Genomic DNA, 14,719 nt, shown 5'->3' with positions numbered 1-14,719 from the left:
TAATAGCATTCACAAACAAAACTTGATTTTTTCATGATGATTCCCCAAAATTGCAACATACTACTGTCCTCAGCTGGTCACGCCACAGATATCTTATTGTAAGCATTACAGAAGCACTTAAAGGTTCATGGCAAAGCTTAACTACTTCATCACATTCAAAGTACAGTATATCCTGTTCAGAAAGTCTGTGCTTACTCCGGGGTACCAAATTACTTTCTGAAAAGCGATTTCAGGATCAATACCCTCATCAACAATAACAGACTGGAAATTGGTGTCCCAAAATTTCACTGATAAAAGTGCATCAAATTTTCAAAAAAAACAACTACAAAAATAGAAAATTCTGTCCATTACATAACCCACTACAGGGTTCTCAGACAATAAGAAGAGGGTGTATGCTGACAAGGCCGTAGTAATCTCTCTGCATCCCTGGGTTCCTTGTTTCTTTGTAATCGCTGTTTTGTAACCAATAATTCTCAATTTAATTCAAATAAATCTACTGATCTATATCGATTCTTTAGCTCTTTTTTATACAAAATATTTAAATCAAATTAACATCTACTAAAAATTTTAGATCACAAGCTTCATGATGAACATCATGTTCATCTTTTAATCTTAATTGTCATTTTAATATTCAACCATTCAACACATACGTGATTGCTACTTACTAAATCTCTTAAGATCATCCTCTTGAACAAAAGTTTAGCGTGCCTACTATTGCGTCCAGTGTCACACCATAACGCAGTAGGTTTTATAGCCCAATGAGGGTATCAGTTACTGTTTCTGTAAAAACTCATACGGTCAGCTTCCACCAGCTTGGTCACACCTGGAGCCGCTATATTACAAGCCTAGGCCTGTAATGCCCCTACATACACGCACCGATGGGTGGAACAGGCAGCACTTCCTTGACCACACAAATTCACTGATCACGTTGTCTTTTTCCAATACGCTGCTTTAGGATTTTGGAGAGTTTAGGCAGAACTCACAGTCATGGTGCACAAAGGGACCACTCTTTGTTACTAGCTTCCTCTGGTATCTGCTTTACACATTGAAATCGGTGCAAACACTAGAGTATTCTAAACTCCTGATGTGGTGAGAGAGGTAATTGCTAATTAAAGTTGTCCTCACGTAAACACTCAGTTCTATTTCGAGTGCAAATCTTCTTTTTTCACTTTAAATTTGAGGTCTCGGTTCTCATGACACTTCGATCGATAACTATACACCATCCGTTATTGTCATCATTAAACCTCTGCCAAATGTCTGCAGAGAAAGGTAAGTTTTGGCAACAGGTAACTCTGCAGGTTGATAAGCCATCATCAGTAAAAGGTGCTCTACACATCTTCCTCTCCAAGCTGGCTGTTTTCCTCCCCCTATGGTAGCCAACATTTCCTGCAGATCTTCCCCTCTTTCATGGTAATTCTCCCTAACGGGACTATAGCAATAAGCACAATAATGAGATCCCTTAAACTTCTCTTTTGGAACCATGAATCACTTTTCTTCTGACTTGATCACTAGAAAACGATTATATAAAATATTTGAAAACATAAAATTCTTCCTTTCATTTACCTAAGAGTGGCTAAGTACAGGAAGGGAACAAAGAAATGAGATCCACATAAATTACTTATCAATCAAATAAATTGCAGCATACCATAAGGGAGAAGGTTCCAAGAATCATTTAATTACAAAGGGCGTGAGACAAATGGATCCCCAAACCCGCCTGTCTCCATTAAGGAAAGACTGTACAACCTTCCCAGAAATAAGACAAACACTACCTGGTCAACGTCCAAAAATATTCATTTGAAGCGGACAAAGACTCCAGAAACACTGAGAAATAGTTATAACTATTATTAAATAGTCAGGACACTGGTTAGAAATACTTACCGATACTTTTCAGGACCTCTGAGAACTAGTGATGCTGTTCACACTAGGGACGTGGGGGGACGGTTTTGATTTACCAGTTACTAGAAAGACAGGATTGCTCCCCAACAAGGTTTTCTAGGAGGGCTGTTGCCACTGTAAATTGTATATGGCTTTTCCTACACGTGTTCCTTTTTTGGAGACTACTAAAAAGGTGGAAACCTCAAGTTGTTCCAAAGCCAGCAGACGGGAGGTGCAGTGCTCAGGTAGCCATTTTTTTTCACTTCTGATTCAATTTTACAAGACATAACAAATATTCTGTTAAAAAGCATATTCTACTCTTAACTTCTTTGCTCTGCAATGAATATCAAGTAAATAAAAATGCCACTCAATGTAAGACAAATAATACAAGAATTACCTTTCTAACTCAGCAATTTTCTTATCTTTGTCATTCTTCTCATTCTCTACTTCCTTGAGTATTTCTAGAAGTCTGTCAACCTCAGCCTGAGCTTTGCCACATTCTTCTCTATAGTATGATGCCTCTTTGTCAAGCTGTTTCATCCTGTCTGCAAATTCTGGATTCATCCGTGCCTCCTCTTCAGCCTCATGAGCCTTCAGAATCAATATTTTAAAAAAAATAAGGATGATAATAATTTATATAGCTTTAAGAGCTTCATTTCTTCAGTCTCGGAGTTCAAATTTTCATTAAAAAGGATTATGGGTATTTCTGTCCGATGACAGTATTTTGTACAGAAGCATTTCTACAGAAGCATTATAAAAAGGAATGAAAATATCTTCATAGTCTAAAATTATAGTCAAATGCTACCATCCTGAAGGGGGTAGGGATTTATTAAGGTTTTTTACATATTAAAGTGACCATATTTTAAGGGTGTTTTTTAAATTAAAAAATCACCTCGTAATTCATTTAATTCACGTTAAGCTTTTAAAGTGTTTCAAATATATAGGCAATTTCTTAATAAATCGTCTTCTCTCTCTTCCCCCGTACATATATACACACTTTGTCCATGTATATATGTACACACACACAGATACATATATACATATTGTAATCTGTATCACCAGATGTTTCAAATGCAGTCTGATACGAAGAATTTAAAAGGAAGAAATTGCTTTTATGCGGTGCTGGTTTTAAAATACAAACCAAAAAACTAAACAGTTGCTTTCAGCAGACATTTTACCCAATAATCCTTTTTCTCTTATCATTAATACTTAACCTGAAACATCAGAAGAACAAGCCCATTGGTGAAAACGGCACAAACCTGGCAAACACATGCATGGATGGGTGGCAGTTTCACAGACAGGAAAGAACGCGATGGCTACAACAACGAGAGCGCAGAGCCCCATCTTACTCCCATCAACCCCAGTGGCACAAACCCAATTAACTTCAATGGGAGCATGATCTGGCATCAAGGGCTTTCAGCTGCTGGCTGCAATAACCACAGACAGATGGAAACGACAACGCACTGCAATGCTTAGCCTACCCCTTGCTTCCCATTATTCCTAATTGGCATCTTGAAAGAGCAGGCAAGGAAAAAACAAGGAGTTTAAGGCAGTGCACATTAAACATAGAAAATTCAGATAACATTCTCTCAACATACAGGAATTTTACAGAAATTCAGGACATTTAGAACTGAAGGTCCTCCAACTATCTTACTACGCAGAGAAGACGTGGACTTATTTATCTTCTTAATTTCAGGGAACAGACAATGCAAGCAAGCAATGAAAGAAATGCAGATCCAAATGAAACATGCGTGTTTTGGAAAGAATTAATATAAACTACAGACACTAGAAGGTTCATATGCTTTGCAATGGTTAAAATTTTCTGTAGAAATAAAGAACAAGTCTGGGTTTAGCATAAATACAGCAATTAAAAAATTAAAATTACTGGGGAAGAAACTGAGGGGGGTTGCATGTAACATATCATTTAAGCATGAGGATAATAAGAAAAAAGATAGTAGATTTTAAGTGTCATTTATCCTACTGTGAGATTTTTATTCGGAAGAAATATTTCGTTACCAAAATAAGCTAAGGGAATGACATGAGAAGCCTACTAAACTTAGGGGCCTTGCTCTTCAAATTTTCTATTTAGGATAACAATACATGCTCCAGCCCTGAATTCTGTGCAGATACGGGACGTTCACAACACAGAGCTCATTTCAAGGTAACGCCCAGAGAGTATCCTGATTTTACTGTTTGGGTGAGATGCTAGCAACAGATGATTGCTTTTCATCCTCATAAATCTTCCTGCTTTAATAATAAACTTTGATTTATTTTATACTGGGTGTTAATTGTGTCAAGAAATTTACTTTTGGCTAGCTTTGTAATTTTTGAAGTAAATGTAATACTCAGGCTCAGGGCCAATGATGTGAGAGACTGGGTACCAATTTCCAGCTGCAAACCACTTCAATTTTCCATCAGCTCTATTAAGAAATGAGACAATGTTTTATCTTTCCAAAATGAACACTAAGTGCTCTTTTGCAAAGAATAAAAATAATTCCATATATTGGTAAAGGTAAATTCACTCTAGGAAAAAAAAAAAAAAAAGTACAACCCAACTCCCGCCTTTAAGAACTAAGAAACCTATGCGAGAGCATGTTGTTCCTCCTGCTCTTCAGATTTCTCCTCCTCTCCTAAGGGTAAACCCCGAATTCCACAGGTCCCCTCTAGAGGCTATCACTCTTTCATATTCCCCCCGTCACCTTTCCTTCCCTTCTGTTTATTTTGGTGTGTAATTCACTTATTTACCAGCCTTGCTTCTATCATTTCATAAACAGGCAAAACACCCACCTTCCTGCCTCTAACCTGTCTTGTCTTCACTTCAGCGTACAAGAGCTCTCAGCTTCAGCCCAAACTTGCCCGCACCTCCACCCTAGCGTTAACCCAGGACAAGAAGCAACGCAGAATGCAGGCGAGAGGGAAGCCTGTCTTTTTTTTGCTTTTCATTGCCACACTGCATTTTCTATGAACAAAATACATCATTGGGCAAGAACACGGTAGCGTCACCAATGCAAAGCTGCCAAATGTTCAGCTTTCATAGGCTATTCCTGTTACACAGCAGCTCAGAAATGTACAGAACAAATAGTCTACTGCGCAGCTTATAACTAAAATATCACCTGAAGTAATAGATATAAACCATATTCTTCAGTTAGCCCTATAATCCTTGCTCAATAGCATGCTAAGGGGATTATTGTTAAGTTGCAAAAGTATTTTCAATTCTTGTGCTTTCTGCGGTAGTCACGCCATTCCGTATTTGTGGGATGTGTTTTTGGAAAATTCTGTAGCACAAACTTGATCATTGTATTTCCCTATGGTTCTCAACACGAAGCGGAACCTATAAGATATGATTAAATCCAATATGATTAAGTACCCAACCGATACAGGGGTTTGAGGTGCAGCACAGTTATCCATAATGTCACAAATAAATTAATATAAGCATTCACTTCAAAGACAAGTATAAGATTATTCTAATCTTTAAAAAAATAAACAAACAAAAAAAGATCCCAGTATTGCGAACCACCAAGTAAATTGGTTGCCTGTACTTTTACAAGCACTTCCTATAGAATATTTTTGGACGATTGGCAGGAATCAGATTTCTAAAGGGCATTGCCTTAAAGGAGGAAAGGAAAGTTAGTTAAAAAGGGAGAGCAAGAACATAAAACATTTTCCAAAAAAGAGCTTTCTGCAGGTGGTACTCTAACGTGCCATGAGTCCCTTGAAGGGAATCCTCATGTTGTACACAAAGCTGCTGACAGCACAGCAGAGCAAACCCCGGTCCATGCGACATGCCCAGAACTACCTGCAAGTGCCCAATTGTATTTTATGGCTTTGAAAGATGTGTTTGGATTTGAAGTAGGTACTTTTTTTAATTGTTATATACGGATCAGGGGTGATTTGTTGACAGATGAAACTTGACTTTTGAGGTCAAACAGCAGGCCCAAAGGAGATGAAAGGCAGCTCAGCTGGCGTTGACCCTGCTCCCACCCGGACAGGGCAGATTTCTGTGGCTTTTTTGCAGGCTGGGACCGCTTCTAACCAGAAGCTGCGCGGTTATCACAGGAATCAGAAAGCCTCTACCTAGGCCTGCTGTCTTCTCTTCTATCCTCTTTTTCATTTCTGTCCCCTTTTTCTGCCTAAGTTCTCCGCTTTCTTGGGAAGGATACGTTTTCTGGTTTTATGGGGATTTTATGGCTAAGAGTGACTGGTTCATGCATACCTTTCAGCAGCAACGTAATTGCTCTCCTAATCTGCATCTGCAAATGATAATACTTGTGTGTGCAGATTAGGCTAGTTTCAAACTAGCACACTTGGTTTATGATGTTTTGTCTATCAACCTTGCGACTATGTTGTTTTATGTTATTTTTACAATTCAATAAAAATAGCATATCACTCTACTATTAGAATTTCACTAATTCTTACAGTAATTATGTATCTGTTCTGACATTTGCTTAATAAGTACTACAAATACGTTAGAAGTAACATTTCCTTATGTAAACCACAAATTTCCTACAGAAACACCGTAACAGCGTGGTACAGACATGCAACATGAATTATTTAGTCTATTAAAATTTTATGGTATAATCATGCACGCATTATTCTGCATAACAGAAATGGATGTATAGATATAGTATTTCATTTTTAAAGCTTCAGACACAAACATACACAGAAATCAAGCAAGTACTTCATAAAAAAAATAAATGGAACAGCAGAATTTACATGCAAGAAATTACTTTGTAAGATCCTTCAAATTTTATTACTTTCAATAACAAACTAAAAAAAAATGCTGTCACCTTAATATTTTTGTAGTCTCCTTAAAATTGAAGGGTTTTTATTTAACTTCAGGGACTGCTCTAAGCAATTTAGAGTGGATTCTGCAAGTACTTTCAATTTTAATCGGATATCGCTCTGATGGAGCATTTGGAAAATTAAGTCTTTACTATTCAGAAAAAGGTTCACCAGAACTCCAAACTAAGTACACCATTATATTTCCATTACAGGACAAAAACAATCATGTAACTTCTTATAACCAATTTTGCACAAGAATTCATTGGGTATTTCAAAAAGTTCACCTTTCAAAACAAACATGAAGAAATGCGTACCCAGTTCTGTTCACACCTTATTCACAGAGGTGAATACCTTGTGAAACCATTTACTGCAGAGTACGCAGGATTTGCACCCCCTCCGTATCGTCTCCACTTAGGTTCCCAAATGCGTATAAGAATAAAATGCTTCTATCCGTTGCTGTATTTTAAAAACATTAGATTCAGCAACAAAGGAAAGTTTTGGAGTTGGTACCTGTGTGACATAGTAGAAAAACCACACTCTGCCACAGAAAAAACGCTATATTGCTGCATGGGCTAAAAGAGGTCTCCTCAGAGATTGACTGTTATTTCTCTGACACACGTAAACAAAAGAGCATTAACACTTCAGTATTTTAAGATTAGATTGCCATCTGGTTTTTTATAACACTATTATTCTCAAACAAAAAAAAAAGGTAAGGAAACATTCAATTAAATAAAGCATCGTAATGATTTGCAGTACGAAAAAAATGTTTCGGGTAACTGCTATTATGCCATCTCAAAGCACAAAAGCGAAACTTGGCCTTGTGGCATTCAAAGAATACATTGCCAGTGACTTCAATCAAATCACGATTTCATTTCAAGAGCTTAGGTGGTTCTGGGGAAGAGGAGGATCATTACTACTTATGTTGTTAAAAGTAGACTGATATATAGATAAGTAGGAGAAGAAAGAAGATGAGCAAGAAAAGTTTACTTAAGAAAACCTGTCTCATGGATATACTACAATTGCTGCCTGGTGCCAAAGGAAAAGGATCTTGCATCCATTATTCTGGAACTGCCAACAGGCTGTCCTTTTGAAAATTAAGCACGTAAAGGCAGAAAAAATAAAATTAAAAAAGGACTGACTGACTTTAGAATACCACACACAAATAGACTAGGTAGTAACAAACAAATTCCATACAGCAGAATAACTAATATTGAAATAATGACTGGAAAGCATTTATGAAAATCAAGAGACAAACTAACACAAAAAAGACTGCAGTCTGAAAAGACATGCACAGTAGGAGTGCAAATGGTATGAACAGAAACATGACTACCACGACGGTGACCCAAGCCGATACAGAAAAAAGGGGTTTATCGTTCAAAGGGAAAAGCTCCTGACCAGCAGCGTGCTGGATGGCTAAGGGGTAATATCAGGTCTTATGCTACTTACAATCAATTTATGACTGGACTCTACAAGCAGTTAACCAGTAACTATGAAAGTAAATACAGCACGTTCTGTGGGACTCGCTTTTCCCATATCTAAGTCACGGCATATCCATTACGTGGTTAGAAGCCACAAAGCTTATAGCAATAACAGACTCCAAAGCTGGAATCCCGGTCCACTGACATTAATGGCAAAATTCCCCTTGACTGCAGCGAGGGCAATACCTTCCCTAATGCATAGTATCACATTACTTAAGCTACTAAACCAGTTCTTCTATATATACTGTCCCAATTACATGGCAATTCCAACTATGATTACTATGTAAACTATGGCTTGTAAATTGCTATTACAGTTACATCATTTTTCCTGTGCTGTGAGCATCACGGCACGTTAAATGTAACCATCTCCGCCAAAAAAATGCAAACTGTTCTCTGCAGAGAGAATGTTTGTTACAGCTCTTCCTCAAATTGAAAAAGGAAGACAGTCAAGTCAAAAGGGTAGATGCTGTGCAGTTAAAGCAGATATGGGCAAGAATTGTAACGCTAAACAAGCCAAAGTAATACTGTTTGGCTTTTTCAAACACTGCCCTTTCCGTTCATCATTTTATATTTCAGCATTTCTTTGATTAAATACAATGTTTCCATATTCTTACTATATATATGCTGAATGTATACAGTCTTTTATGAGTAAAACTGATCTGAACTATTTTAATTGTACGGACTTTTGACAATAGTACCAGTCACTTCCTAGATATTATTCTTCACATAATCAACTCCGTCACTTAAGATAAACTGAATAAATTAGAAGTTATTTAAGTTTGAAGGATCAAATAAAGTACTGCAGGAGGAGGAATTAAAAAGCAAAGCAAAGCAAAAAAAAAAAAAAAAAAAAAACCAAACCAAAACAAGATCGTCTGCATGCTTTTTCTGATGGAGAAGTTGAGGACCTAAAGGCTAGGATGCTTGTTTTCTCAGAAATACTGCATGTACCTATTTAATACATTTCATAGTCTTAAAATGGCCTTGAAGTCCACAAAGTTCATTTATTTGGATATAACGAACACCGCATAGTGAGCATCAGAGGTATTCTGCAAAGCTCCACAGAGGAAGGGCACAACACAGTAAGGGAACGGATCCTCATGCTTTCATATGTTACAGCGGGCATTTTAAAAAAGAACTTACTGGATTGTACATCTGATTGAACAACTGTTCGGCTTGCTACATTGCAAAGTTGGAAGGGAGGGAAGCACAGACAGGGAAAGAAGGAAAGATCCAGGAAAACAGCATTAGCTCAACAAAACCAGTGCATTTGCACAGAAGAACTTGTCATAAGAAAGTAGAAATTTAAGATTCTAAACATTCCTCGGTGAAAGTGAGAGGCACTGGGGAAACATAAATGTTGACTTTGGCTCCTAAAAAAGAATAGCTGGAGTAAGAAATTTAAGGTTTGTGTTACTTTCCCTTTCTCAAGTTAAATAACCCATGAAATAAAGAAAGGTGTCCACTTTTGATGATACATTAAGTGCTGGTCTCAAGCAATGAATCACGAGAAGTGCTTTTGGCTGAGGCTGCAATTTATCACCAAAGCTTCAAAGATGGTAATAACAAAAGATTAATTAAATTGTATCATTAAATTTATTACTTTCCTTTTGTTTAACACAAGACTGAATTTTCTATGCAGAATGACTTTTGAACAGTACAGCTTGGCAAAAAGTACTTTAGCAACTGCAAATATGTCAGTAAGCAAGTAAATTTAAGATAATGAGAAACAACAAAAGGAGGAAATTCTAGAGTGGATAATAGGATTATATATATATATGTATATATACACACACACATACACACACACATATATATATATAAAACCCCCACTTAGCTACCTATTAGGTAATTCCTGCTGTTCTTTCACTAGTAGGAATACAAAGTAAGTCAACAAAAAGTCTGTGGAATTTTGGCAAAAAAGCAGTGAGCATTCTTCTGGGTTTTATGAATTTTTTTTAATTTTATGAATTTCAAATCCATAATCTTTGTCACAAAAAGTTTAATAAGCACGTCTATGGTTTTAAACATAATTTTGTGTCCCAAACTAGAGCACGGTCATATGAATAATTACTCTTTACAAATATCCTATTTATTACTTTTTGAAATGTGTCTACTCTATAAAATTAAAACAGTGGTTTTAGAATCACCACGTTTTCTCCTGCCGAAATGCAAAAAATCCAGTTAACTAATACCGAAAAATATTTGGATCTAATCAGACCCAATCAAAAACATCTTTATTATCAATAAATGAATCTTATTCTCTCCAAAAACAGGAAGGAGAGGAAACAAGGGAAGAGAAACTTTAAATTTTTTTTTATTTTTTTTTTTAATTACAGATTTGATTTGGATTTGCCCCTTGTACACGTTTTCTTTCAGGCACAGTACACATTACCACTAGTGCTCATGGAAGACTAACTCCTAGCAAACACGCACAGAATGCTACCTTCATTTATTAGTGTAATATGTTAAAACATATTCATCAACATGAAACTATGATGATTGCACAATACCGTAGTGAAAAGTGCCTTCTCTACGATATTTTTAGAGAGGAGTAATGCGTCAGCTGCATTCAAAGTTCTCACGCTACCAGACAGCCCTTTGGAGTGACTTTTGAAAAAGCTACAGCGGGTGCCCGTTCCTCCCAGCCTCCGCGGCGGCTCGCGGTGACACGCGGTGCGCTCGTGGGACGGGCAGGTTAATTCACTCCCAGCTGGCCTGGTGTTCCCTCCCACTCTAACTCAGACGTACGCAAGAATAACCCAGATTTCTGTTTCAGTTAGCTTCCTCAGGAGTGAAAACATGGTGAGGGGAGATTTCTGGGGACCAATTACTTTTAACACAGGATATTTACAGGTTTGAACATAAAGTATTTTATTAGAGAAAATGTGAATTGAAAATCACTGTTTGGAGTCTACTATCATTAACAGTCACTATTTCTGTTCAACTAAACATGCGCACAAAGAAGGTTGTAACTACATTTTATTGTGGAAATACCTGGTCTCCTACAAATGTTGGGTGAATTTCCATTGGGGCTTTATGCTGTATTTATGATATAATAAAACTATTATGTTTTCAACTTTCATTTAATAATCCTTTGTATTTATACACAGGGAACATACTCCCTTTTTATATGAAAGACGTCCCAGACACTCTCTGACTTTTATAAGTGCTTATTTTTCCATGACCATATGATGTGTTTATATGTACAGTCATAAAAGATTGACTTAGGATTTCAAGTCCTTCAAGAGGATTTTGATTTTTTTTTTTTTAAGTGATCTGTGCTTTTAGGGGTTTTTTAACTAGGTCTTAAACAAAGAAAATGAGATATTTCTGATTGTAATGAAGTATATTTTGTAGTGAAGTGCAAAGTAAACAAACACATTTTCTAACAAAAGAAAACAAAATAAAGGCCTTGCAGAGAAATAGCTTCTTTGGATATTTTCATTTGACTTCAATAGCATTTATAGGCTATCGAACATTTAAAGGAGTTGTGTTTCCATGAAAAGCTTTTGTATATGTTTATTGTAAAAGATTCCCTTCCTTCCTCTCCACAACTAAACATGTAACACAGGCACTTAATTGCACATCTTTGTTCTCAATTAAAAAATAATTGAAGTATAAGGTTTACACTCTGGTATCCTTTACATTTTGCACTACCTTCTTCACAGGTAAGGCTATTGAAACGCTGCTTAAACACAGAGCAGGATACTACTCAACCTGGGTAAAAAGAGCGTCAGAGTATTATCCTAACGGTTGTAACATTCATAGAACAAATAAATACTATTTTCTAGAAAATGAAACATTAGATATCAATATAAAAAAATTCATGTTTGACATACACTTAGTCATGAATTGCAGAAGGCAAACATGATGCCTAAACCCATCAAATATGTCATGAGATTGGTGTTCAAACAATGAGAGCAGACATTACCAAATGACACAGAAAAAGGTCAAAGAAACAGCGTATGGCAGAAAAAGCATCAACAAACTTGCAAATCATTTAAGCAAAAACTATTTTAATGCATCAATTTAAATAAAACCATGCTATAAAATATAGGATTTGTATGTTTTCCTTTAAATGCTTGCTTCCACTACTTGCTGAATAGGAATACTAAATTGCTAGCTGAGATAAACTATGCATTATTTTGCTTAATTATCACAAACGTGTTCACCAACAAAGCCAAAAAAATGCCAAAATAAAACCTAGCTAGAGTTTCCATTTTGGAAGCAGGTTTTTTTTTTATTAGGAAGTACAGCATTTCTTAGATGAGCCTTTAATTTTTTCCCATGCTACAAACATTTCCGTCTACTTCTAATAGCGGTGTAAATTCATACACATCCAAATTGCTGGTTTGGTAATTTCTTTCTGCCCTTCTACTTTCCCTCCAACATCCTGCCCCCAGTTCATATATTTGTAGCAGCTTCTCAGAATTCCTTCACATAGGTATTCAAGATCATTTTGGAGGCTCACTCATGGCCTTGGTATAAGCCTCTTAAGAAAAAGTTAACAGTGTTTGATGCAAGCATCAGCAAACAGCATAAGATGGGTAGATTTTCAATTTACTCCAGAAGAGTAAATAAGCTCATCATTCCAAAATGAGGGCGTGGGATGTTGATTTTTGTTTTGCTGATTGTTGTTGTTTGTATGTTTTAAGATGGAACTTACCTTTTTCAACTGTGCTTCCAACTTACTACACTCTTCTTTCTTTTGTTCTATGGCTATTTCTAAAGACTTAAGTTTGGAGTCTCTTTTCAGCCCTGCTGATGCCAATGAAGATGCATGTTCTTTGAGATCGATTAAACTAGACTGAAAAACGACCAAGAGTAAAAAGTTAATTCCTAGTCACCAGGACACTAACTTATTGCCAACTTAGTAATCACTTGGATCCTGTTCCCCCTCCCCTTCCCCAGAAAGAGCTGACACAAAGATAAGCATTGATAGCAAAAGACACCGTTTTAAGAATACAACCAATTGGAACCACAGGAGCTGGCATGAAGTGAACCACAGAAACATTCATAACATGGACAAGTCGACATTATACTCTGCAGGCACAATTACTTTGAAGTCTATTGCTCTGACAAATGAGAACAGGAGCGACAATGGAATATTTGAGCCTACTGGAGGCTTGTGTAAAGGAAAAAATAGAGATAATGACACACAACTATGCAAAAACTGAAGCAATATTTTATGTACAAAAGTGAGGACTATGAAGAATGCTTAGGAAAACAGCAGTACAGAAGCTGACCACTGAAGTGGCAGAATTTCAGTACTTAAGGTGATTCAAGAGTAATCCTAATGCACTTTCTTTCATCATAATGACATAGATAGAAGAACATAGATTTTACTGAAAAGACTGACCTCTTTTTCTGTCAGTTCAGCTTGTAAAGCATTAACTTTCTCCTTCAGGTCTTTGTTTTCTTTTTTATAAGATTCAATTTCTTCAAGTCTTTCTCTGTCATCTCGGTCCCTTTGCTCCTTCAAGCGCTCTATAATTCTTTCCTAACAAGGGAAAGAATTGCAAAATGGAAAAGTTGGGAATCATTTCAAGAAAAGACAGAATAAAATTTCTTTACATTAAGTAGCACTTAGAAAAATCAACCTTCAGAAGCAGAGGATTGGGTTAATGGTATTAAAGTCAATGCAAGATTTCCCCTGATTTCAAAAGCATCAGATCAAGGTTTCAAATACTTGATAAGAGTAGCATCGTACAGAAACTTCACTAAACATCTATACTGATATGAGTATGTTTAGTCTTGTGATAGATATGGAAAGTTACTCATCTCATCTCAGCAATGTGTTTCCTGTATTCATAAGTGATTGAAGTCTTGAATAAAAGTTCAAAACAGAGAGGCCATGACCGGTTTACTCAGCTTGAATTTCACTATGTTTTTCAAACGCTAGTAGCCTCTATAGTGGTTGCAAGAAGTTTTCAAGGTTCCAAATCTAATTAGAAATCAATCACTTGCTAACCATCAGTAACTTACCGTTTACATTTATTATATTTTGAGAGGACAAAAAAGTTGTCCAAGACACAGAAAAACTACCCTGATACAACTTATGATCTCCAAAGGAAGATTTTTCTCCATCTAATTAACAGTAACTCTACACTCATTTAACCACATTTTTGAATGTTTTGCTGACTTCCAGTTACTATTACAAGGATTGTTGAAAATCACCAGTCAAGGACTGGGTGATGAAATCAAAGGGTGAAATGTAAAAAGCAGACGCAGTAGTATGGTTTTGTTAAGCTTTGGTTACATTCCTCAAAATCACATTCTACCAATACCTGAAGGATGCAAACACTAATCAGAGAGAAATATTTAGGGTAAAATAAAATAACCACTAGAATTGCATTTGAATTGGGAATAGGTCAATTTAAGCGGAGTAACAGGGGAACTACTAGTATAATTCTGGAAGTGGTAGTCAGAGGGGCAGTGGAAGCAACATCATTTAGGAAAGTTAAACCTACATGGGACAAAACTACATCCTGACCGAGGAAGTTCTACACTACCGGTGGGCTGGCTGAGGTAGAACCATCAGCATACTCATGGGTCCTAGTCAAGTCCTTTTGTACTCATGC

At 36.5% G+C, this 14,719-nt stretch overlaps 1 protein-coding gene across 7 annotated transcripts in view; it reads right to left on the bottom strand.

Moving 5' to 3' along the window:
• ERC2 (ELKS/RAB6-interacting/CAST family member 2) overlaps window positions 1–14,719 on the bottom strand; it is a 534,065-nt gene that overhangs the window by 298,709 nt on the left and 220,637 nt on the right. For all 7 annotated transcript variants that reach the window (XR_012777475.1, XR_012777476.1, XR_012777477.1 and 4 more), the window contains exons 9-11: window positions 13,498–13,638; window positions 12,805–12,945; window positions 2,273–2,466 (exon numbers count right to left, since the gene is read on the bottom strand). Coding sequence is in view for 3 of the 7 variants with exons in the window: in XM_075514174.1 (XP_075370289.1) it covers window positions 2,273–2,466; window positions 12,805–12,945; window positions 13,498–13,638 (476 nt within the window). In the remaining 4 variants the exon portion in view is untranslated. The remainder of the gene's footprint in view (window positions 1–2,272; window positions 2,467–12,804; window positions 12,946–13,497; window positions 13,639–14,719) is intronic.

Source organism: Mycteria americana, chromosome 11 (assembly GCF_035582795.1).
Source record: "Mycteria americana isolate JAX WOST 10 ecotype Jacksonville Zoo and Gardens chromosome 11, USCA_MyAme_1.0, whole genome shotgun sequence".
Taxonomy (NCBI): domain Eukaryota; kingdom Metazoa; phylum Chordata; class Aves; order Ciconiiformes; family Ciconiidae; genus Mycteria; species Mycteria americana.
The sequence above is the reverse complement of the archived record's forward strand: the minus strand, read 5'-3'. Positions and strand labels throughout refer to the sequence as shown.